This window comes from Citrus sinensis, chromosome 2, assembly GCF_022201045.2.
Source record: "Citrus sinensis cultivar Valencia sweet orange chromosome 2, DVS_A1.0, whole genome shotgun sequence".
In the NCBI taxonomy this organism is placed as follows: Eukaryota; Viridiplantae; Streptophyta; class Magnoliopsida; order Sapindales; family Rutaceae; genus Citrus; species Citrus sinensis.
Window position 1 is genome coordinate 28,931,117 of NC_068557.1, and position 24,458 is coordinate 28,955,574.

The window sequence follows — 24,458 nt, forward strand, 5'->3', positions numbered from 1 at the left end:
ATAAATAATTTGTGTTTATGTTTTAATGTTTGATGGGGTTAATAAATATTAAATAGATCCTATTAGTAATTACTTAAATTTAACACCACATAATTACTTAGAACACCACACGATTACTGGAATTCACACCTCCGCTTCTGTCTTAATCAATTTAATTTAATATATTTAATTTATACAATGAAAATGACATCATGTAACATCTACCTTGTACCAGCCGTCACGCTCACGCATCCACTTCTGTCTTAATCAATTTAATTTAATATATATATATATATATTTTCTCATCTTAACCGTTCACAAATTTTGACTGAGATTTTCTGATTATTTTTTTCTCTCCATGTGATCAGAATTCAGAAACAAAACAACTATATGTAGTTGGAATGGGACCATTTGTTGACTTTGTATGCAGACTAGTGACAAGTCTACATTGCCAACAGGGAATATTATTGCAAGTGCTCTAAAATGTATGATCACTCACACCCGGCCGCTGGATGAAAAATATCTTTAAAAATATTTTAAAATGAATGAAAATACAAAATTCAAGTGAAACTCAATATATATAACCACTTAATCACGTGGCGATCGCTTTGAAAAGGTATAAAATTGATTCAGAAATTATGAAAATTGACGAAATTACGTGCCGAAAGCCAAATAAAACAAAAAAAAAAAATTGATACAAATTTAACGGTAGAAAAATGAATTACAAAATTTGAAGATTTAAATCAAGCAACCAAAATCTCTCGCCAAGTCCGAATTTCAGTCATGTTCTCGCCAAATTAAGAGAAAATCAAAATAATTTATGAAAATTCATTAAAAAGTGACTAAACACGAACTCACAAGAACGAGTCTCTTTTACAAGACATCAAAAGTCAAGGAAAGCTTTTATCCGGAGGATTTTGCTACCTTACATGTAATGTAAGGTAGCAGCTCCCTTATCCGGATCATTGAAAAGTTTTTTACATAAAATCTCACCACTGACATAAAAAAAAAAAAAAAAAGTACAAAACTAAAAACAATAAAATTAAAAAAGCAGAAGAAGAGATTATACTCCGTAGTTAAGTACGCAACAAAATGCTGGGAATTCAAATGCCTCCCTCGAAATTCTTCATGCTGTTTCTGTTTGTGATCTATCTTTCAATAAGCTTCCAATCCAGTTTTACAGCTGCAGCTGACCCAACATACGCTTATCATGTATGCTCAGCAAATTTCACCGGAAACAGCACCTATCAAACTAACCGCAATCTTCTGCTATCTTCGCTTCCCACAAACGCCAGCCGAGGCAATGGATACTCCAGCGGTTTCTACAACGAAACCACCGGTCAAGACCCTAACAAGGTCTATGGCCTCTTTCTCTGCCGCGGGGATCAAACTGCCAGCAGCTGCCAAGACTGTGTCACTTTTGCCACCAGAGATTTAGTTCAGCGTTGCCCAGATGGCAAACAAACCATAATATGGTACGATCAGTGCCTTTTGCGTTATTCAAATCGGTCTATCTTTTCAACCATGGACACAGTGCCCTATGTCTCTTTGTTGAATACACAAAATGTTACGGACCGAGGCAGATTTAACCAGATTTTGGCGTCTTTGATGAGCCAAGTTGTAAATCAGGCTGTGAATAATTCCAGAAAGTTCGCGACACGAACGGCAAATTTCACAGCCTTACAAACACTTTACAGTCTCGCACAGTGTACCCCTGACCTGTCAAGTTCTGACTGTAACGTATGTCTTCAAGCAGCTATTGCAGAGTTGCCGAATTGCTGTAGCGGAAAAACAGGAGCACAAGTCTTGATTCCGAGTTGTATTGTCCGGTATGAATTTTACCCGTTTTACAATTTATCAGCCACATCGCCACCGCCACCTGCTCCGGTTCTTCTTCCTCCTCCACCCCCTGGTTCCGCTCGAGGTAAAATTGAAGTTGAACCCCCAGTTTATATGGCCCTTTTTTATTTTTTTAAATTATTTAAGTTAATGCTTTATCCTTCTTAATGCTTTATTTATCTTTTTCTTTTGACGGGAGAGGGTACGGTCAGGGTGTATGATATTCTGTAATTTAAATATAATTCTAAGGGAAACAAACTGGGATTTTTTTTTTTAATTTATTTGCTCCTCTGTTCTGTTTATTCTATTGAAAGTTTGGCTAAGGAGTAAACTCAAGACAGAAAAAATAGCCTTCATTCTCTACTCTATCTAACTCAACACTAATAAAAAGTCGGATTTACATTGATTTCATAAATGGACGTAATTGATGATTTTAACCATTAAAGATAATGTTTTTTTTTTTTAATGTTTAATTATTCAATTCGATTCCTATATTTACACTCATGAATTTCTAGTATGCCTAGAGAAACATATTGTTGTTTCCTGCAGGGAAAAGCGGAATCTCATCATCAACAATTATAGCCATTGTTGCTCCAATTGCTGTCACTGCAGTGCTTTTTATTGTGGGCTTATGCTACTTTATAAGGAAAGCAAAAAATAAGTATAATGCTGTACCGGAAGTGAATGGTAAACACGAGAGCTACTTTATTACTAAATCAAACAATCTTTTGACAAGAGTACGTACGCATACAACTGTTGCAAATTCCTTTTTTTTTTCTTTTTTGCAGCGGATAATGATATCACAACTCTAGAATCCTTGCAATTTGATTTCGAGACAATTGAGGTTGCCACAAACAATTTCTCAACTGATAACAAGTTGGGTGAAGGTGGATTTGGTGAAGTTTACAAGGTATACCATCATTAACACTTCTGAAAGTTTCTGGTAGTTGCAAAAGGTTACACAGTATAGATTTTCTAATGATTGATTAATGTACATTTGCAGGGTGTACTTCCTAGTGGACAAGAAATAGCTGTAAAGAGGCTATCGAGAAGCTCCGGACAAGGTGGACAAGAATTTAAGAATGAGGTCGTGTTGGTCGCCAAGCTTCAACATAGAAATCTGGTTAGGCTACTGGGATTTTGCTTGGAGGGCGAAGAAAAGATACTTGTCTACGAATTCGTACCCAACAAAAGCCTTGACTACTTTCTATATGGTTAGATCATTTCCTTAAACTGTAAAGACTTAAAAAGAGTTGAACATCCAAGATTAGTATTGATTATTCAAATATTTTCATTAGTCTTCTCAAGAGTGACATAATTACTTTAGTTAGCATTTGAATTCAATTTCCTAATTTCAATTTGAAATTTTTATTTTGATGTAAGCACAGAGCCCGAAAAACAACAACAATTGGATTGGTCAAGACGCTACAAGATAATTGGAGGGATTGCTCGAGGGATTCTTTATCTTCACGAAGATTCTCGGCTCAGAATTATACATCGTGATCTAAAAGCTAGTAATATACTGTTAGATGCAGAGATGAACCCAAAAATTTCTGATTTTGGCATGGCAAAGATATTCGGAGTTGATCAAACTCAAGGAAATACAAACAGAATTGTTGGTACATAGTAAGTATTGACTACTATTTCATACTTTGCATCCCTTAGTAGAACCATTTAGCCTGGATGATAAATTAATTGGATAGAGTTGTTGAATAGTTTCGAAATATTGTCTTTAGACTGACTTGGTTGCTGGTTTACAGTGGTTACATGGCCCCAGAATATGCTATGCATGGACAATTCTCTGTCAAATCAGATGTATATAGTTTTGGTGTCCTCGTCCTGGAGATTATAACTGGCAAGAAGAACAGCAGCTTTTATCAAACAGATGGTGCTGCAGATCTTTTGAGCTATGTAAGCATAAATAGAGTTATAAATCTTTAAATTTTCCACTTTGTTAGTGTATACATCATCACTTACAAATAAAAGCACTAAAAGGGAGGTAGAAATTGCAACCCTGTTTCATTACACTTCACTTTTCAGGCTTGGAAACATTGGAGGGATGGAACACCTTTGCAGTTGCTGGATTCAAATCTGACAGATTCTTACTCAAGAAATGAAGTGATTAGATGCATCCAATTGGGCTTATTATGCGTCCAGGAAGATCCAGCTGAGAGGCCATCAATGGCAACAATAGTTCTCATGCTCAATAGTTACTCTGTCACACTTCCGTCGCCTCAACATCCTGCATTTTTCATAGGCAGTCGAACTGAGAGGGACTTGCCCACAAAAGAATTTGAGTGCTCTGATAAATCTACAAGCAAGTCGATTCCATGGTCTGTTGATGAAGCGTCAATTACTGAAGTATACCCCCGTTAACTTGTAAGAACTGTTAATGATGCTTCTTCTTTATGTTAGTATATGATCTACCGAGGGGCAGGGCTGGTACGGTATGGGGGAGAATGGCATGGTTTACGACAAGCAATAATGAAAAAGAGGAGGTGCCCTTCGAATTGAATTATGCCGCGTTGCTTTATCCAAAGTTTTTATTCGTTGAAGTATATGAATATTGTATGTGTGAGTAATGATACAACGTTGGGATATCAAATTTTCCATTACCATGTAGTTTTTGTTCTATGTCGTCTCGTTAGTGTCTGCTGGGTAGGGAGCCCAAAGTTCAGTGAAGTTATTCAAAGTGATAAAATGGCTTGGCCAGTATTGATATAACATCTTCATGGTTTTAATTTAAATTTTTCTTTGGGTCTTGTGCTATGTTTTTACACTTTAACATGTGGGGATATCAAGATTAGCTTTGCTGGGCATTCGATCTGAAACATTATTTTAAGAGTTGCATCAGCAGGTATTCCATGCCATATTTTTCTTCATTAGTTTGTGAGTTCGTTCTTTCTATGTGCATTCAGTGAAATAAAAGCCGAAACAACACTTATCATTCCAGTGGTTGCAAAATAACAAATAAGATTGACGAAAGTTGTTATACCCAACCTATTTTAATCTATTAATAATATTACACAATAATTAAAGGACAAAATACTCTGGAAAATATCTTCAAAATTTAGAAAATTCCAAATAGCCATCGAATTAGCCTGACTCCCACGCATGTACTGTTGTTTAACCTATTTTCTGCCTCAATCTATTTAATGTCGTTTTTCCTCGAGTGTTGATATTGAGTCCCACTTTGTTGACCCATTTTCCTGCAAACGGTAATTTGCCTGTCGTTTTTACTTCTGTCATTAACTCATTTTAAAATACATTCACACGTAAATTTAAAATCAAAGTCATTGTTTGATTAATGGCATGGTAGTCATGAACCCTTCGGTATCCGGTGGTCTCTGATCATGCTTTGCAACTTTTGGGATCAATTACAATTATACTGACAAGACTTAATCACAATCAACATAAAGGAGTGTAACAACATAAAGGAGTGTAACATGGGGTCAAAATCATGAAAATTATTTTGGCACTTAGCTTCAATTACCTAAAATAACGTATGGGACAAGATTTACATTGATTTGATGATATAATCTTTAAACTACTCTTGTTATATACAAAGTTGTGATGTTATGTTAATTTGATAAGAATATATATGTAATTAATTCTTAATTATCTTCTATAAGTAATTAACAATACGCAATGAGACAAAATCTTTAAAAGATTAGCATCGATCCAAATTCATCTCATACAATAAATATCATAGAACAAACTTGTTTAAAGATAGAGCCTCTGTCCCTGAAAGTTAGCGAGGGTCTAGCTCACTAACTGTAACTTCATTGACGGTAAAATGGATGGAACCGCTTTTAGATTGATCAGATGCGGTGAATTCCAAATTATCCTGCTCCATTGTAGTGTGCATAAAAAATGCAGGCTGCGAAGGTAGTGGCAGGGAGAGAGAGCTGCTATTAAGCATGACAACAACCGAAGCCATGGTTGGTCTATTTGCAACATTTTCTTGAACACATAGCAATCCGATGTGGATACATCTCATTATTTCACTACTGGAACCATTCCTCAGTGTGGGATCTATCAGATTTAAAGCTGTTCCTTCGTTCCAATTTTTCCATGCCTACAAAAAAATACAATGGCGTTAAATGTTTTGTTTGATCTCTAAACATTTCAGACTTTAGTATAGTATATGAAGATTATTACTTACGTAGGTCAGTAAGTCCTCAGCCTCCTCTCCAATACGGAAACTATTATTCTTTTGACCACTGATGATTTCCAAGACTAACACACCAAAGCTAAAAACATCAGATTTAATGGAGAAGTGCCCTCGCGTTACATATTCTGGAGCCATGTAGCCACTGAAAAAAAAAAAAAAAGTTGTCAATATAATTTTAGACTTCAAACATAAAATGAACAATCTGAAGTTCATCTCCGTATACTTACAATGTCCCGACAATTCTACTTGTATCGCCTTGACTTTGATCCATTTCAAACAACCTTGCCATTCCAAAGTCTGAAATTTTTGGAATCATGTCTGCATCTAAAAGAATATTGCTTGCTTTGAGGTCACGATGAATGATCCGTAACCTTGAATCTTCGTGAAGGTAAAGAATTCCTCGAGCTATGCCCCCAATGATTTTGTATCGAGTTTCCCAATCTAGTTGCACGCGCTTGATTGCATCTACCAATTTACAAAGGCCACAAAACTTATAATTTTGGTCGCAAAAAGGTAATAAACAACAAGCTACAGGAGATATTACACAAACAAGAATAGCAACATTTGATGCATTGAAAATTTGCATCGATGTCAAGAGAACTTTATTATGTATAGATGCTATCAAGTTCAGTGTAGATTAATAGAGTCCTTCATGACATCTGCCTTAACGAGATCATTTTAATTATTTAGACAAGCATCTAAACCACAAAGTGCAATATGAGTGAATTAGGATAACTGGAATAATATCTTTAAAAGCTTAAAAGGAAACGTGCAACCATTACCAAATATAAATTTATCTACGCTTGAATTAGGCACAAACTCATAGATGAGAAGCCTTTCGGTTCCTTCAAAGGAGAAACCTAGAAGCCTAACCAAATTTCTATGTTGAAGCCTGGCCACCAATAGGACCTCGTTTTTAAATTCTAGTTCTCCTTGAACCGAATTTTTAGACAGCCTCTTTACTGCTATTTCCTGTCCGTGTGAAAGCCTTCCCTGAAATCATTTTACCAACAAAACAAAACAGGGTAAGTGCCAAATGATTTGCACTAACGATCAGTATTATTTTCGACGTTCATGTAATGGTTCAAGTACCTTGTAAACAGCACCAAATCCACCTTGTCCAAGCTTATTATCTGTGGAGAAGTTATTTGTTGCATCTCTGATGGTGCTGAAGTCAAATTGCAAGGATTCCACAGTATTGATTTCATCAGCTTCAAAATAGCGATAAGTTAGCATATAGATTTGTATAAAATCAATAACAATTTAAAAAAAAAAAATCTTTATTAAAGAAGAACGCAACGGGCAACTTCTAATGACAGCATATTGGTTTCTTTGTTTCGGCGGAAGTCGTTTTATTGGTTGTAGCACATGTAAAATTTTACCTTTTGTGAGATCCTGCTTCTGCTTCCTCCTTCGTAGAAAGACACAAGTGACCAAAGCAACAAGTGCAATGATGAAAATACTCGTAGAAACAACAATGATTATGACAGTTCCAGATGAAATGCTATTGCCTCCTTTGTCTGCAAAAATAAATCATAGAGATATGCGCGAATGTTAACTCGTGTTGAGATTGGATATTAGTGAAATACTAACAGTGGCGGTGGGCGTGAAAATACCTTTGGTGGTTGTCGTATCAGTAGTAGTACTGGGTGGACTCAGAGGAGATGGCGATAAAGAATCGGCAGTAGCTCCATAGAATGGATACATTTCCCAGCGAAATATACAGCTGGGTCCCAAAACATAACTTCCTTTTTTCCCATAACAGCAACTCTGCAAATCAGCCATACTTTGACGTAGACAAAATTCACAGTCACTCTGGGATATATCTGGAGTGCACTGCATTAGTGCATAAATCGTTTCAGAGCTTGTCAAATTTGCCTCTTCAGTTGCAAATTTGAGCTTCGAATTTCCCGAAGAAGCTTTTGCCAGTACGCGATCCATTAAACTCCTCCAGATCCGATCAAACTGTGTCAAACTTGAAGTGATGTTATTTATATTATGGTTGACTTCTGTAGGTTTCAGCTCTAGTTTTCCAAAGAACGAGCGGTTTGAATAGCGTACAACGCATGGAAAATCCATTCCTCCCCATGAAATTGCTTCTTTTTGGTTCGGACAGTTCTTCATCATATCACGAACTGTGAAATTAAGGCAGCTGGCACATGATTCTGGAGTAGAATCTCCTCTGCAGAGTGCAAGACCATAAACTGCGTCGGGAATTTGGCCAATGGTGGAAGTGTAGAAACCCTTGTTCGCGGTTACGTTAGAAGCAAGAGATGAGAGAAACAGGTCCCGATTCTTACCGTAGGTACTATTAGTGGTGAAGTTTCCTGTGTCGTAACATGTCTGGCCGGAGGTAAGACGAATGATACTCAGAAGCATGTAAGAAACGAAACCAAGCAAAATTTTAAAACCCATTATATATCTAAAGTAAACTAGTTGAAGAGCAATGAGAGATCAGCGACCAATATACGGTTTAGAGCAAATAGAGCTAGTGCAGTTGCTTTGCCGGAAGGGCTTTTATTGCTTCCACAAATACATTAGCCATATTAATGTAGAGCTAGTGCAGTTGCTTTGCCGGAAGGGCTTTTATTGCTTCCACCAATACATTAGCCATATTAACATCTAATTGAGCAGGACATATCCCTTTTGCGGGGCAATAACTTTTTAATGTATCCAATCACGATTCCAAAAGGCAGTCCCCTCGTGTCTGCCTTCATTTCCACGTAAGATTTTCTCTTACAATCGAGAGGTTGACTTCATTTCCACGTAAGAGTCTTTGAGAGTTGGTTCCAAAGAGACGGCTGGCGGCTTCACTATATGTGTGGACTAGTCTTCTCAGTTAAGAGAGCGCTTACATTTTGGATTGAATTGGGAATTTTGAGAAGTGAGAATCATGAAATTAAAAGTGTGGAGTGGGAATGAGAGTATGTTATTTACTTACACTGAAATGAAAGTATGAAATTAAAACTAAAATCTAATTTATGTGTTTACATTGTCTTGAATTGAGAGTAAATGATTTTAAATTACAGTTTTACTCTTATTTAAAGAATTATAGTTTTTAATTACAAAATTAATATAAAATATATTTGAAATATAAAATATTCACTTTATTATATTTGTAAATTAATAATAATTATTAACATTCTTAATGATGTAAATCACAATTTTTTATTAATTTAAATTTAAATTATGTAAATAAAAAATTATTAATAAGAGCAACACAAATGAAACATTATTATTGATAATATAGTACAAAATTAATATTTTCATAGAATAAAATATTTATCATTATTAATTAATAATATTAAATAAATATAATACTATTATTTTTAAATAAATATAATAATATTATATTTAAATATGTTTAATATTATTATTTTTAATAAATGAAATTTATAAAATAATATAATAATAATATTTAAATAAATATGATGTTATTTATTTTATTTTATTAAATTTAATAAAATAACTATGTTTAATATTATTATTTTTAATAAATATAATTTATAAAATAATATAATAATATCATTTAAATAAATATGATATTATTTATTTTATTTTTTTAAATATAATATTTTTTTAAATATTATTTATTTTATTTTATTAAATATAAGGATAAAAAGAGAAGAGGAGGAATATATTTCCACTCTCACTTCCCCCCATAGAAGTGGGAATCCTTCACTCCAAAATTAGGTGGGATCCATGAGTGAGATTTCCACTCTCCTCTTAAAATTTGTAAGTAAACACCGGAGTGTGGGGAATTCACACTCCTCACTCCCACTTTAAAAAATAAACACTATATAAGCTTACGGAAAAATAAAGGGAAAATATCCACCGTCCACCCGTTTTTTCCGACTTTATCAAAAATACACAATTTTTTTTTTTTTTTGCCTGAAATCCACCTAAAATTACGTTTCGTTTCACTTCTCCACTTCTGTTTGCAGTCCGTTATAACATTACTAATGTCGTAGGGGTAAATCGGTCATTTCAGCAGAGCATTCCTGTCAACAACTCTAAATCACCCACGTCACTCTCGAAATTCTTCTCCCTTTTCACTTCCTCCACTTTCTCAACCCTCTCAATCCCAATCTTGTTCACGGTCAAACATGGCATTTTAACCTCAGAATCCGCAAGCAAATTCACTCCCCACCTCAAATTCATCATTACCTTTTTAGTCACCGACAACAATGTTCTTGCTTTTACAGCAATCCCACCTTTTTTTATCATCATCTTTCAACAATGACGTTCTATCTCTAACAAACCCAATTCCATCACTACGAATTGATACAACCACATTAAAGAAACTACCATTCCCATTGCCACTACGCGGCTCCAATTTCAAATCTTGCCACCCGAACGATTCATCCGAAATCGACCTATTTGCAAACTTAATATTGGAAGGCGACCCAGATTGCAAATGGGGCCCATAATTTGCAGGACTAGGGTTTGAAGACGACGTAGTTTTGTGAAGAGAAAAGTTGCCAAATTGAGGCTTGAAATGGAGTAAAAACGTAGGAGTGAAATTGGTTGGGTTTCTGTAAGAAAGAGAGAAGTGGGCAGAGAAGATAAGAGGGGTGAACCAAACAAACCAAGGCCTGATTTCAAAGAGAAAGAGAAAGGGGTTGTGCTTGTGCACGTTGTAGAGAGAGGTGTATGGTTGAGTTTGAAGGAAGGGCCTGATGGAAAGTTGGTGCCAAGAGAAAAGGAAAGGTGTTGACTGCCGGCGGTGGTGAGAGAACAAATGAAAGGTTGATTGAAAATGGTGATGGGTATTTTGACCTTTAGGATTGGTGGGTTTTGGGTGTTTTGGGAATCATCTGGGAGCTTCAGAGACAACTTCATCTCTCTGTGACTGTGTGTGTGCCTGAGATTGTGGAAGATGGTGATGGCTTTCAGTGATGAGGATATTGGGTTAATTTTTTTTTAATATTTCTTATGCTTGTTTGCTTTTTTTAGGATAACATTGTAATTTTTGTACTAGAGGCAAAATAGTCATTTTACTGAATTTCCGTTAGTTTTCGTAACGAGCTACAGACGGAAGTGGAGAAGTGAAACGAAACGTAATTTTAGGTGGATTTCAGACAAAAAAAAGAAGAATTGTGTATTTTTAATAAAGTCGAAAAAAATAGGTGGACGGTGGATATTTTCCCAAAAATAAATTGATTGATTGTTGATGCGAGTTATCCACGCATGCCGCGTCTACTTGCGCAAGGTGCATACGAGCTGTCGGCCAATCCACAACGACTCTTGAAGCCTTGCCAACTTTTCTTTTCCATCGCGCCAAATTGGCTAGTGTGTGAGAGTGAGGGTGGAAGGTCAGTCGTTGTGTGGTATCCCAACAAAATTGTAAAAATGTTCAAAAATTCTAATCTTAATTTCATTGGGTTATTCTATTGATTTTTTTTTAAAATGATGATTTCTGGAGATGGGCTTGGATTGTTGAATTTTGGAGATAGCTTCGAAATGACCCACGGCATGGATCAAGATAAACTGAGATATGGTTTAATTTGACGTTTTCTAATCGGATCAAAACCATGATACTGTTCGGTTTCAAATCAAGAAATTCCAACTTTTGCTATTTTAAATATTTTTTGTTGAAGGTTGATATTTAAAACCAGACGTATGACTTAATTTTAGAGCGAAGTTATTGGCACTCGTCCATTAATCTCTTAAAACTTCTTTTCTAAAAATACACCGTCAAATAATTTAAAGTATCATGTTACTTCTATTAAAACCTAATCAATTTCAACATATAAACCAACCCCCCCCCCCCCCCCCCCCCCCAAATCACTTTTGACCAAACCCCCATCTGTCACTTTCTGTTGCTTGTTTCAGTTTTCAAATAACAATTTCACGAATAAAACAAATTCATCTCCATGCTCATTTTCTTTAGCAGCTGCGTTTGTTGAAATTTGTCAATTGCTCAAACTTCTCATTTGAGCTTGAAAATTTCGAAAATCCATAGCGACAACGAGGAAGCTCAATATATTGTAGTGGCATAAATACTTGGGTGATGTAATAATTAAACTGCAATTTGCTGTATTGAATTCTAAACTTAATTATTATAAATTCGTCAGTACGTAGTTCAATATTTTTTCTAACTTATTGCAATTATTTCATAGGCACAAACAAATTCTTTTCAACTTCTTGAAAAGTAATAACCAATCAAATAAAATTATTTTTTTACTACTCGAGTAACCCAAGCACTTGACATTCTTAAGTTAAAACATACCAGAAATTCGGGCCAGGCCACGGACCCAGACTTTTGGGTTCATTAAAGTTGACCTACATCTTAGGATTTCTCAGTTTCAGTGTCGTCCGTTTGTGTTCATTAAAGTTGCCATCGACATGAAACTAAAATTCCCAGCTCCTAAGCAATACCCACATCCCAGTCCGAGTATCACTTTCATCCGCAACTCTTAGTTTACAACACTAGTAATTTAATATTACTTGGCTGAATGCAAAAGATTCTTGAAGCGAAGTTGAATATGGATCTAGTGAGTACAAGCACTTTTAATATGCGTTTTTGATTCAGAGAGGATTGTGCTAATAAAGTAGTTTTTATACATAATTTAAAAACAAAGAAATTTCTTATAAAAAAAAAATTTGAAGTTAAAAGTAATACTATTTTGGAAATTTGGCATTTTATAAGGATAAAAATATTAATATTAAATTGATGCTAAAGCAACCTTAGCAAAACTTAATAAAAAAATCCTTCTTCATTTAAATTTCCCATTTTCTGATTAGTTTAAAAATAAATATAGAGAGAGAAAGATAGACGACCGAGCGTAAGAGCAGAGGCCTCCAAATTGACCAAATTCTACTGTTTGGTTAGGTACGGGTCTTCCATTATCTGAGGGCTTAACAGTTCCTTATGTGGAAAGACACCAACACCGTAACACGCGCTATTTTTATCTCTTGGACTTTTGGCACCCATCGCTTTCTCATCCTTTCTGGAGCCACTAAATGAAACTCTTACACCAATCCATGCTATTCTACGTCAAGACTTCAAGGTAAAATTAACCTTAAAATAATAATAATAATAATAATGATTTCCTTCTTCGTTACTTCTACTCTTGCAAATGAAAATTTCCCATAAATATTCACGTTTATTATTATGAAAAATAAATGAAAAAATTATAATTCTTTGTGAGAAAATAAGAGTTATAGCTAAGTAAAGTGTTGATAGATGAGAGATTAAGAGATGTTTTATATATATTCATGTTTATTTTAATAAATTTATTTTAAAGTTATATACATTTTTTTTTTAAATTGCCTTAATTTAGTCTTGCATTTTGCCTTGAAAAATGAGTTAATTTTGAAGCCAAAGGTCTAGGTGAGTAGTAATACAATTTCATGGATATCTACTTTAAATATCTGGTAATTTGAATTTGTTTAGTACATTATTTGTGAGATGAATTTGATTATTTTCTTGTTAGATAAAATAAGTTGAGGATGATTGTTCTTGTATTGTTTACCATGAGATGGATGAGATGAGAAATTTGAAAATGATTGTTTTTGTATTTTTTACTAATATTTATTTGTTACAGATTTTAATTTCACTTTTTTTTATTTTACACTTTTAATAATAATTCCGTTTACTAAAAGTTATTTTAGTTTATCTATGTTTCCAAACATGAAAACAAAGGATGAAATAGTAAAATAATTAATAAAGTTAACATTATAATAACTTATAAAAGTAGTGTCGTGTTTAGACGTATTTTAAAAAGTTTAGAGCAGCACCAAAAGAGTCTATTTATTTAATTTTTTAAATATTTATTTACTTACTTATGTGGCAAACAAAAGAGTGAAAAAATAAATCATCTCTTAAAAGATTATTGAAATAAAAATAAGTTTATATTATATTTATTAAAAAAAATTCTCTACCAAAATAATAGCAATTATAACACTTTATCTTTCTTCAAGAATAAGAAGATAAAAAAAATATAATATTAAATGAAGACTGCAAAAGACTTTTTAAATAAAGGTTATTTAAATGAGACAATGCTCTTCTCTCTTCAATAATATTATTTGAAAGAGTGATGATACATCAACAAACTCTTGTATAAACTGACGTGACACTAATTTATTGGTTGAATGAAAATATAAAACAATAAAAATAAATCATGTGGGTAAAAAAATATTTAATTTTATCAATTTTATCATACCATATCAGTTTGTACAAAATAAATTTGTATAATAATTTATGACTATATCAGTACTCTATTTAAAAAGTTTTTTCGTGATGCTCTTTAGAGTAAATAATATGGTTATTTTTCTTAAATCCAAAGTATATATACAAGATAATAAAATCATCTAATGAAAATATGATATGTGGATTTTGTGTTAAAATATTTTCCACTTATTTGTTAGTTTTCAACCCGAATATATTGATGAATGAATTATTAATTTGTTGTATGGATTCATGTTATCTCAAATCTACTTGTGTTTATTATATATTCAATACAGGAGTCAACGGTATATATTTTTACATTAATAGGAGTCAACGGAAAACGGTGACCAAACGTCAAGATTGGAAAAATATATATAAATATATATTGGAACCAACTACAAGTTGCAGTGACCCACTTCTGACAAGACTAGCGGATCATCATTTCCAATGAGAGGTCTGCCCACCTTATCGTTTAACGTAGGGTACGCTCTCTCACACAGTTATAAAATGGGTCCTAATGAGATCTACTGCTGCAGACTTTACGTTAAATCTAAGGTTGCAGCCCCCTCAAACCAGAAAAGTTTTTTCTTTTTTTTTTTAATTTTTATTAAAGACCAAAGGACAAAGCAGCAAGCATCATGATCGGTGGAAAACTCATATACCAATTACTAAGTTGCAGGGACCCACTCCATGATCTCTTGCATTAATACGTATGTGTAATACATATAACTAAATTTAATACAACCATTTTTTATATAATAAATTTTAAGATAAATACACGTATATTTTTATATATCATAATATTATTTATTTATTACGTAATTGACATGATATTTTCAAATGTATTGTAGAATTTATTCTCACAAGACTAACGTATCATGATTTGACTCCAGCAAATTTTGTATTTTAAAGACCCAAACACGGAACAGAGACTAAAGCGAATTAGCAATGACTTCTTCAAGCTTGTTACTCTCGTTTTGCACCAATATTCTCTTACAACTTGTTGCTCTCACTATTGCCCAAGTCCAGGATACGTTACTGTACAGCGTGTGTTCAAGCAACCAGGGTAACTTCACCGTAAATAGTACCTACCAAGCAAATCTCAATCACCTACTCTCATCCCTCACCTCTAACACTAAAATCGACACTGGCTTTTTCAATATCTCCTACGGCCAAAATCTCGATAAAGTTAATGCAATGGGACTCTGCAGAGGAGATGTTAAGCCAGACAGTTGCCGCAGTTGCATCGCTACTGCTACTCTTGCGCTCCCAACGCGTTGTCCTAACCAGAAAGAGGCTATCATATGGTACGATAATTGTATGTTAAGGTACTCAAACCGCTTTTTCTTTGGCAACATGGAATTCGGGCCCCGGTTCTCGATGTATAACTTGAAAAACGCATCGGATGCAAGTACCTTCAATCAGGCTGTAAAAAGCTTGTTGGATAGCCTGAAAATTAAAGCAGCCCCTGGTGATAAATTTGCAACAGGAAATGCCAATACGTCTGCAGGTGCAGGCTCTCAAACCATATATGCACTTGTGCAGTGTACCCCTGATTTGTCTGAGCAGCAATGCATTGATTGCCTAAATAATGCCACCGAATTGCTTCCCAAGTGTTGTGATGGAAGACTAGGAGGGAGAGTTATCGCACCCAGTTGTAATTTTCGTTACGAGATTGATCGTTTCTATGACGTCACAGCTGATGCCCCGACGACATCTCCATCTCCATCCCCAGCATCATTACCACCCCCACCGACACCGACACCGACGGCTGATCAGCCGCCAGCATCACAAGACAAATCTACAAATTCCGCAACTCAGAAAGGTACCATGCACTTGCGCGCTCAAACCACATGACCATTTTTTTTTTTCAATTTTTTTGTCATGCTGAGGTGAGATTTGTAGATGTATATAAAAATTCCGTAATTTTTTTTCATTTTAATAAAATTTTATTCTTGGTCTTTGCAGGAAAGGCGAGTCCTTCGACATCTGCAACTTTTGTCCTCGTTTTAGTACCCTTATTATTTTGGCAATACTTGTAATCTGTATCTGCGTAGTTCTAAGTGATCCGAAGCCAAAGGGGAAAAATAAGGAATATCGTTTTTATAATTTCATGTTATTCAAAAAAGCTTGTACTCTGTTTTATTGCAATGGAGATCAACTGCTCCTCTAGAAATAAGAATAAAAAGAAATCGAAACTATTGACGCAAAATTTTATATTCAATTGACTGGGCTCAAATTTCTTTACAGTCGTTGCAGAAGCAATTCATCTTTTCATGAGCACAGAGCATATAGCTGGTGGTAATCTGAACATGAGTGAAAGTCTATTCAACATATTTAATTTAACATTTAAGAAATCATAGCTTCAAAGTTGTTGAATTTTTGTGAGTGAGTTTGGTGAAAAAGGGTTTGACTGACTCAGTCTACGGAAGGAAATCCTCATTTAATATTCCTATGTAATAATTGACCAAACGATTAAGCTCCAATTTTAACCTCTCGTTTCTAAAAAAATTGCACTACATACATAGATATCGGTATTCGCCAGAAGACCTTTCTTAGGCATGGTGGTCAACGGTTCGAAATGGCCTTGATTTCTCAGTTGACTGGTTTCGACGTTTCGTGTATTGTAATGGCAATTGTTTGACCAATACCACTAAGTAATGAATACTGATATTAACCTTAGAAACCACGGTAGAACTTCGATAAAAATTAATAGTTTTTGAACCATGAGAATTAAGAAATTTATTAATTTAGAAAATATTAATATATTGATAGATTAATAATTATTAATTTGTTGATAATTTAGTAAATTATTATTTTTTAAAGATAATATCACTTTCATAATAAAACTTTTAATGAAGTATAGAGATAGTACAATTAAATAATGTAGTGATTTTATCAAGGTGTCTAATACGATTTTGATATGATTTTGATTGAGTGAATCAGTCATTTAATAATCATTTGTTGGATCATGATTACATTGTAACTCATCAAATAGGAACTTTGCAGGCAATATATTTAGTCGATCTCTCTCTTACTTCTCTTAACATAACATATAGAATACAACAATAACTTCTTATATGAAAGGTATAAAGAAAGCAACAATGATCGATAAATTGTGTAGAGCGTTATCCCAATACAACAAAGAAAATTATAAATATATCATATGTATTTAGTTTTAAACTAGTTTATTATTAATTTATGTAATAATTGGGTCATACATAAAAATATTTTTTAAAAAAATTAATTTTATAAATTTATTAAATTATTAATTCATCACATTGGTCCTAAGTCGGGTTGACAAAAAATATTATTTAATCAAGTTATTATCAGATATTAATTTAAGCAGTATCTACTGTACTTAGGCTTCTAGAGAAAATTTGACTTTCAATCTCTTATACTTAGATTTCGGTGATTTCAACAAGTATGTGGTTTCATAATAATAATCAAATTAAAAAGCAATAAAGAATATTTGAGGGAAAAATAGGAAAGGCAATAGAGCGCCACGTGTCAACCAATGGAATGATTTCAGCACAATCGGAGGTACCCTGCACAATCCGAGGTGCCCGGCATGACTTGAGGTACCCCGTATAAATAGAGGTACCCTGCACAATTAGAGGTATCCCACACAAATAGAGGTACCCCATATAATATGAGGTACCCCATACGAATAGAGGTACCCCATATAAATAGGGGTATCCCGCGTAATAGGGGGTACCCCACGTAACTCGAGGTACCCGGCAAAGCGGATGTAAGAGAATCCACTGAAAATACCCGCCATGAGAAACGTCTCCGCCTCCTAAAAGATATTATTTGATTTTTTCAGAATTAGGAATCAAAAGCGACGTGCTAAAAGGAGGGACAGCCGCCTGCTACCTCTGCCAAAAGTGGTGGTCCCCAGCCGCCTACCCGACAGCTACTGCAGAGGTACCCTGGACCACTCTCCAGCGCGTGCCACGTTTCCAAAAGATGAGATACGCCGCGAACATGCAGATAATGGCCCAAAAAAATCATAAAGAGGTAAAAGAACGTTAGCAAAAAAGGATACGCCACGTGGCAGCTGAGGTACTCCATATATAAAGGCGCCTAGGTTTCATCCTCCATCATGCTCTCATTCGCCCAAAAACACTCACACTCCAAAAAAAAAGAGGTTTTCTTCAACCTTAAACCCTAATTTACAGAGGGCTAGCTAGCTCTCTTTGCCATAAAAGCTTGAGTTTGCTAACTTGAGCGTCGGAGTGTGAACGCCGGGGTACCCCGGCTTCACCTCTAACCTCTATTTCACTGTTTTGCTGGCGTGAAGCTCATTTTGAAGGACACCTCTCTTGTTTCTGACCTTCCACCATTGTTACCACTCTCTCTCCCCTTTTCACCTCCCACGAATCTCAGATACACCGCCCAACACACAATAAATCAGTGAGGTACCCCATCTCCCCCAAGAATATAAATTCATTGTTTAAGATAGATTTTAGCTTTTTCTACCCCAAAACCAGTTGAAAACAAAGAAGAAGACAAAATATAAACATAAATATATGCATCTATGCCAGCACGCATGATCATCCCTTTGTCCGTAGGGGCGCCAGAAACAGAAGTAATCAATGATGAATATGCACCAGTAAGAGAAGTAATCAATGATGAATAAATATTTTAATTTAAAATCACATTTACAAAAACACAATCAATTTTTATTTTAATGGCTTCCACTATACAACAAACTAGGCTAGTTCCCTGTTTAATTTGCTTGCTCTGCCACATCGCATTGGCATTCTCCACTAACTTCCACAACTTGTGTGCTTTAAAAAGTTTTAAATATTTCGGTGGTTGGGTTCAAACTTCAAAATGGCCGCGGCAGCTTATTAAATTTACTGCATCTGTAACGCAAGTTGTTCAACAAGAGACATAACATTAAAATCGAAGTGTCAAATAGTTGACACCTACCGACAAGATAATCACCGGCATAACGAGTAAGTAATATGTATATATATGGACAAGCAATCACTCCATTAGTTCCCACAAAACAAAAAGATATTCAATCCAACTCATTCTCCATTTTTTTAGCTTTCAAAGACAATGGCTTCTTCAAGACTGCCATTATTCTTGTGTTCCATTGTCTTACAACTGGTTGCTCATACTATTGCCCAGCAAGATACGCCTCTGGATGAACTTTGTTTAAGTGAAATGGGCAACTTTGCCAAAAAGAGTAAATACAAGGCAAACCTCGATCGCGTACTCTCCACCATCTCTTCTAACACTAAAATCAACTATGGGTTCTACACTGCCTCCTACGGCGGAAACAACGATCAAGTTAATGCAATGGCACTTTGCAGAGGAGATGTTAATCCCAACAGTTGCCGTAGTTGCATTAAAACTTCTGCTGTGGAGCTCCGGAAACATTGTCCCAACCAGAAAGAGGCTGTTATCTGGTACGATTATTGTATGTTAAGGTACTCGAACCGATACTTCTTTGGCAACATGGAGTTCGGGCCTTGGTTCTGGATATATAACTTGCATAATGTGTCGGATGCGACTACTTTCAACAGAGATGTAGCGACCTTGTTGAATATTCTTAAAAATAAAGCGGCCTCTGGTGATAATTGTCGTAAGTTTGCAACAGGAAATGCTACAACCACAAATTCTCTTACAATATATGCACTTGTGCAGTGTACCCCTGATTTGGAGAAGCAGCAATGCATTGACTGCTTAAGTAATGCCACCGCATTGCTTCCTAAATGTTGTGATGGAAGACAAGGAGGTAGAGTTATCGCCCCCAGTTGTAATTTTAGGTACGAGATAGGTCGTTTCTATGACCTTACTGTCACATGTTAGAATATTAAATTTACACTTCTAATTAAAAGGGAGAATATAAGTACCTTTCCCCATTATTGTTCGATCTTTTAGCACTTACTCTTCTATAGCTTTTGTGACATTCAGTTACCCACACGTCAATGGTTTTTCAGAAAAACTAACTCTGTAATTTTGGCGTTAGAGGAGGGGTAACGGGATATTATGAAAACTATAGAGATAGAAGATATATATGTGGTAGAACAAAAATATTGAGGGGAAAGTTAGCGATCTCTAAATAAAGAAACATATTCAGTTACCTTGATTGGAAAACTACTATATATATAACGTAATGATGTGATGGAAGCAATAAAGGTTTTATCCAATCTTTTTGTAAGCACTACTAAGTGGTTGTTTAATAATTTTGTGGAGATCAATATCTGAAGAAATTCTAAAATATCTTTGATGTATTACAACCAATTGATGCATGCATGATATGTGTGGTTGAATTTAATATAACAATCACTTGCATGATGGTTTTTTAAAATAAATTTACACATATCATAACATCATTTACTTATTGTATAACTGACATGGTACTTCTAATGTATTCTAAAAAATTTTCAATAGCTGAAGTGAGAATTGCTATGGAAAGGCATTAACGAATAATGCGCGTGATCTTTGGCGTTGGTGGAAGAAAGCTAACTCCAAGCATTATGTTTTTGCGACATTCTATTTGTGGGATGAATTACTTTTATTTTGGGGAGACTAATGTATATCTATTTATCCACAACTCGGTGCATTTCACCATCTCCATTACTTTAATAATCTCTTTAATTTCCATTGGTGGAATGAATCAAAGAAACTTGTCACTTTCAACGTCTTTAATAATTGTGGTTCACCAGCAATAGTTAGAAAATTTCGTGATTATTAATGTGAATGTCATGATTAAAAAACACGTTAATTTTAGTCTATTGTATAAAAAGATATTTTGATCATCTAATATATGAAACAAAAAACCACGTGATTTTAGTCTGTTGCACAAGAAGATATTTTGATCCTCTAATATATGCACTTTGTTTCTGTTATAAAAAAATGCATGGTTCAATGTAATTTGTTATTGATACCATGAAAATACAAAGAGAGGCTGGTTCAAAGAACTAGATAATTTTCCTTTTATTTCTCTTTGATTCTTTATAACGCTATTGCTTCTTCACAATCATATTTCTTTTAGGGCCAGTTTGGTAATGCTGCAGCTTTTAAAATAATTACTGTTAGCTGTGCTGTAGAAATAATCAGCTGTGAAGAGAATCAATTAAGTGTTTGGTAAATTTTATTTTCAAAAGTACTGTGAATTTTGAAAGCAGTTATGGGTGTTTGGTAAATCTTATTGTTAAACTGCTGTAAAAAAATAAATGACTAAAAAATAAATGACAAATAACAAATATTATAATAATAATAATTGCATAGCCATAGAATTGTTTATAATAAAAAATTCATATAAGAAAAACAATGAATATTATAATAAAAATTACATAGGCATAGAATTGTTTATATATAAACAAACCCAAATAAGACAAACAACAAATATTATAATAAAAATTACATTGAATATGCATGAAAAGGGTGATGAATCACTTACTGTTATTGAATATGGTGATGGAACATGTACTGGATCTTGCTTTGTTGCACTACAGAAGTTTTGATAGAACACAAAATATGAAGAAATATGGTAAACGAAAGGTGTGCGTTAATTACAATAAAAAATTATTAAAATATTGATTTTGTTTCCAATTTAAATAAGGATAATTTCGGGTTTAAGTAATAATTGTAAGAATATTTATGGAATTATATTAAATGATAAAATTGATTCTCAAAATCAGAATCTAAAAGTTACTCATTCCCTGCTTTTCAAAATTAGCTGTATGAGGAGCTGATTCTGGCAAAAGTGATTTTGATTTTTTTTTACCAAACACCAAAATTAACTTTTAGATTTTTAAAATCACTTTTAACCCTCCCAAAAGCAATCCCAAACGGGACCTTACTATTAGTGAAAATAAAAAAAGCAAACATTCTCACTGATCGCACCCGAACCCATTAGTGGATGAATCTTCAATTCTTTCATTATTAGGGACGTCATTCGTCCACGAGGATATTGTCACACCACAGTGATTATCTACTTGAATAAACTTAAAATTTAACATAAGAGTCTTCAATGGAATACTCTAATTGGTTCCGTGAGACAATTAACAATTTTATTAATGTCCCTGATGTGTGTCACGAATCGGCAGAATAAGATATAAATCTCAAAAATTAGTTTCTTGTGTCCATTTAGACTCACTAAATGTTAATATCTTATTAACTTTTCGTCGTTAGTTATATTTATAAATATTCTATTGTTCACGAGTTTCCTACCACTTTGACAAATATCAAGGACATTAATGTTTAATTTGTTAAAAATGCTTGCTCAGGACTCAAGTGATACTTTTAAAAAATGTAAGGAAATTTGTAAAACTATCTCATATTCCATATTAAAACAGTCAACACATGTGGTTGACCTGGAGAGACTCGGTTTGACGTGGTATACTGGAAAAACGGAGTCTGCAGTGATGTGTATTTATATGGACAGGCGGGCGATCAATCCGTTCTTTCTCAAAAAACCAACATTCTCTCCTCCGACATCAAGAACGAGAATGGCTTGTTCGATATCAAATTTAAAACTGCTGCTTTTCGTCTTCCTGTGTTTCATTAAAGTTGCCCAGCAGCAGCAGCAGCCATTGGACTCTGTTTGTGTAGGGCGCGGGCGCAAGGGCACCTTACCCAGAAATAGTATCTACTAAGCAAACCTGAAGCGCGTACTGTCCACCATCACGTCCCACACCAGGATCAACTATGGCTTTTACAAAGACTCTTACGGAGCTAAGCAAGATCAAGTGAATGCAATAGCACTTTGCAGAGGAGATGTTAATGTGGCCTCTTGCCGTCAGTGCATCTATAGGTCTACTTTTGTGCTCCAAAAACGTTGTCCCAACCAGAAGGAGGCTGTCATATGGTATGATAATTGTATGTTAAGGTCCTCTAATCGCTACTTCTTTGGAAACATGGAATTCGGGCCTTGGTTCTGGATGTATAACTTGAAAAAAAGTACCGAATCCAGGAGCCTTTACTCGAGCAGTAAGATCATTGTTGAATACACTGATATTTAAAGCTGCTTCTGGCAGCTCTCGTCTTAAGTATGCAACAGGATTTACCATGCGAAACTCTCCAAATATATACGCACTTGTGCAGTGTAGTCCTGACTTGTCTAAGCAGGGTTGCATTACGTGCCTAAACAACTCCATAGCATTGCTTCCAAAATGTTGTACTGGAAAACAAGGAGGAAGATTTGTTGCACCTAGTTGCAATTTTAGGAAGATTTGTTGCACCTAGTTGCAATTTTAGGTACGAGACTGGTCGTTTCTACGGATAACCTTACAATAGCTAGCCGGCCAGCACCAAAGACAATCTCCTTAAACGCTTGAAGTTGTTTTTTTTAGTTTATACATATATGGATAAAAAAGCATTAATAACTCCGAATTTCCCTTGCTTGGCCGTAAAGCTCGTGCCGCAGTTTTATCTTAAATAATGAGTTGAAATCTAAAGTTTGTTAGATTTAATAAGGAGTACTTAATTTTGTGACATATATTCTAACTTTTCAATTGAAGTATAATGATTTTTAATATTTTACATGTATATAACATAAATTTAATAATCTAATAATTTACATGAGTATTGCTCATAAAGACATTATCTTAGTTTAATTAAAGGTTAATAATCATACTAATAAAGTAGAATTGACCATTTGGAAATAATGAATTTTGTATAGAACAAAAAGAATGTTAAAGTAAATTTTTGGTGTGTTTACCCTTTAAGGGTAAAATAATCAATTTAAATTTAGAATAAAGCAATGTTAATAGTCAAATATAATAAAAAAATAAATTAAAATCTCAAAAAAATATTAAGATAGATTTAAATGATTAATTCTTTAGAATTTTTCTTTATTTAAAATTTTTAAAAATAATGTGGATCTTTTATACTTAATTTTTATAAGTGAGTTGGATTTACATAACTTCTATGGTGAAAATATCACCACCCTATACTTAATTTTTAAAATTGAAATAGATTTACAGAATTTCTGTAGTGAAAATATCACCACCCTGTAAAATATTATTTACAAAAATTCAGTGTCAATCAATGGCATGCATATTCTTGTTAAGATTTTTGTTTTTTTAATTTTTGCATGGGCCATCACAAGAGCAGGGATTGCCTTTTTTTCTTTTTTCTTTTTTTTGAATTCACTTCATTTCATATTTTTTTTCCGATTTCACATAAACATCACAGATGCATTTACTGGGCCGCCACGTCCTAGTTCTCCCATTATCACAACAACATCAACTCGGCTACCACGTCCTAGTGGTTCCCTCAATCAACATCAACCGTTGATTGTGCAATACTTTAAATCCTGTGGTTATT

The 24,458-nt window shown here is 34.2% G+C and overlaps 4 protein-coding genes across 5 annotated transcripts; 3 read left to right on the forward strand and 1 right to left on the reverse strand.

The window, feature by feature from the left end:
- The first annotated feature begins 879 nt into the window (after positions 1–879).
- Positions 880–4,580, forward strand: LOC127900229 (cysteine-rich receptor-like protein kinase 10). Of its 2 annotated transcripts, none has more exons than XM_052434655.1 (7): positions 880–1,866; positions 2,343–2,505; positions 2,607–2,728; positions 2,822–3,032; positions 3,207–3,444; positions 3,579–3,729; positions 3,859–4,580. In XM_052434655.1, exons 1-7 carry the CDS (start codon positions 1,072–1,074, stop codon positions 4,192–4,194), a joined length of 2,016 nt encoding a protein of 671 aa, XP_052290615.1. In that variant the 5' UTR covers positions 880–1,071; the 3' UTR covers positions 4,195–4,580. The 2 variants fall into 2 exon arrangements, with proteins under 2 accessions (XP_052290615.1, XP_052290614.1); XM_052434654.1 differs by having other exon boundaries at positions 881–1,903; positions 2,368–2,505.
- An 887-nt stretch (positions 4,581–5,467) lies between these two features.
- LOC102622319 (cysteine-rich receptor-like protein kinase 44) lies at positions 5,468–8,621 on the reverse strand. The gene is made up of 7 exons (XM_006467898.4): positions 7,609–8,621; positions 7,375–7,512; positions 7,085–7,203; positions 6,775–6,985; positions 6,220–6,457; positions 5,984–6,134; positions 5,468–5,896 (listed from the first exon to the last, which is right to left on the reverse strand). Exons 1-7 carry the CDS (start codon positions 8,405–8,407, stop codon positions 5,570–5,572), a joined length of 1,983 nt encoding a protein of 660 aa, XP_006467961.2. The 5' UTR covers positions 8,408–8,621; the 3' UTR covers positions 5,468–5,569.
- A 6,448-nt stretch (positions 8,622–15,069) lies between these two features.
- On the forward strand, positions 15,070–16,389 carry LOC102622014 (cysteine-rich repeat secretory protein 38-like). Its single transcript, XM_006467897.4, has 2 exons — positions 15,070–15,990; positions 16,134–16,389. Exons 1-2 carry the CDS (start codon positions 15,114–15,116, stop codon positions 16,205–16,207), a joined length of 951 nt encoding a protein of 316 aa, XP_006467960.2. The 5' UTR covers positions 15,070–15,113; the 3' UTR covers positions 16,208–16,389.
- A 2,809-nt stretch (positions 16,390–19,198) lies between these two features.
- LOC102628783 (cysteine-rich repeat secretory protein 38-like) lies at positions 19,199–20,145 on the forward strand. The gene has a single exon (XM_006468164.2). It carries the CDS (start codon positions 19,236–19,238, stop codon positions 19,989–19,991), a length of 756 nt encoding a protein of 251 aa, XP_006468227.2. The 5' UTR covers positions 19,199–19,235; the 3' UTR covers positions 19,992–20,145.
- Positions 20,146–24,458: the final 4,313 nt, after the last annotated feature.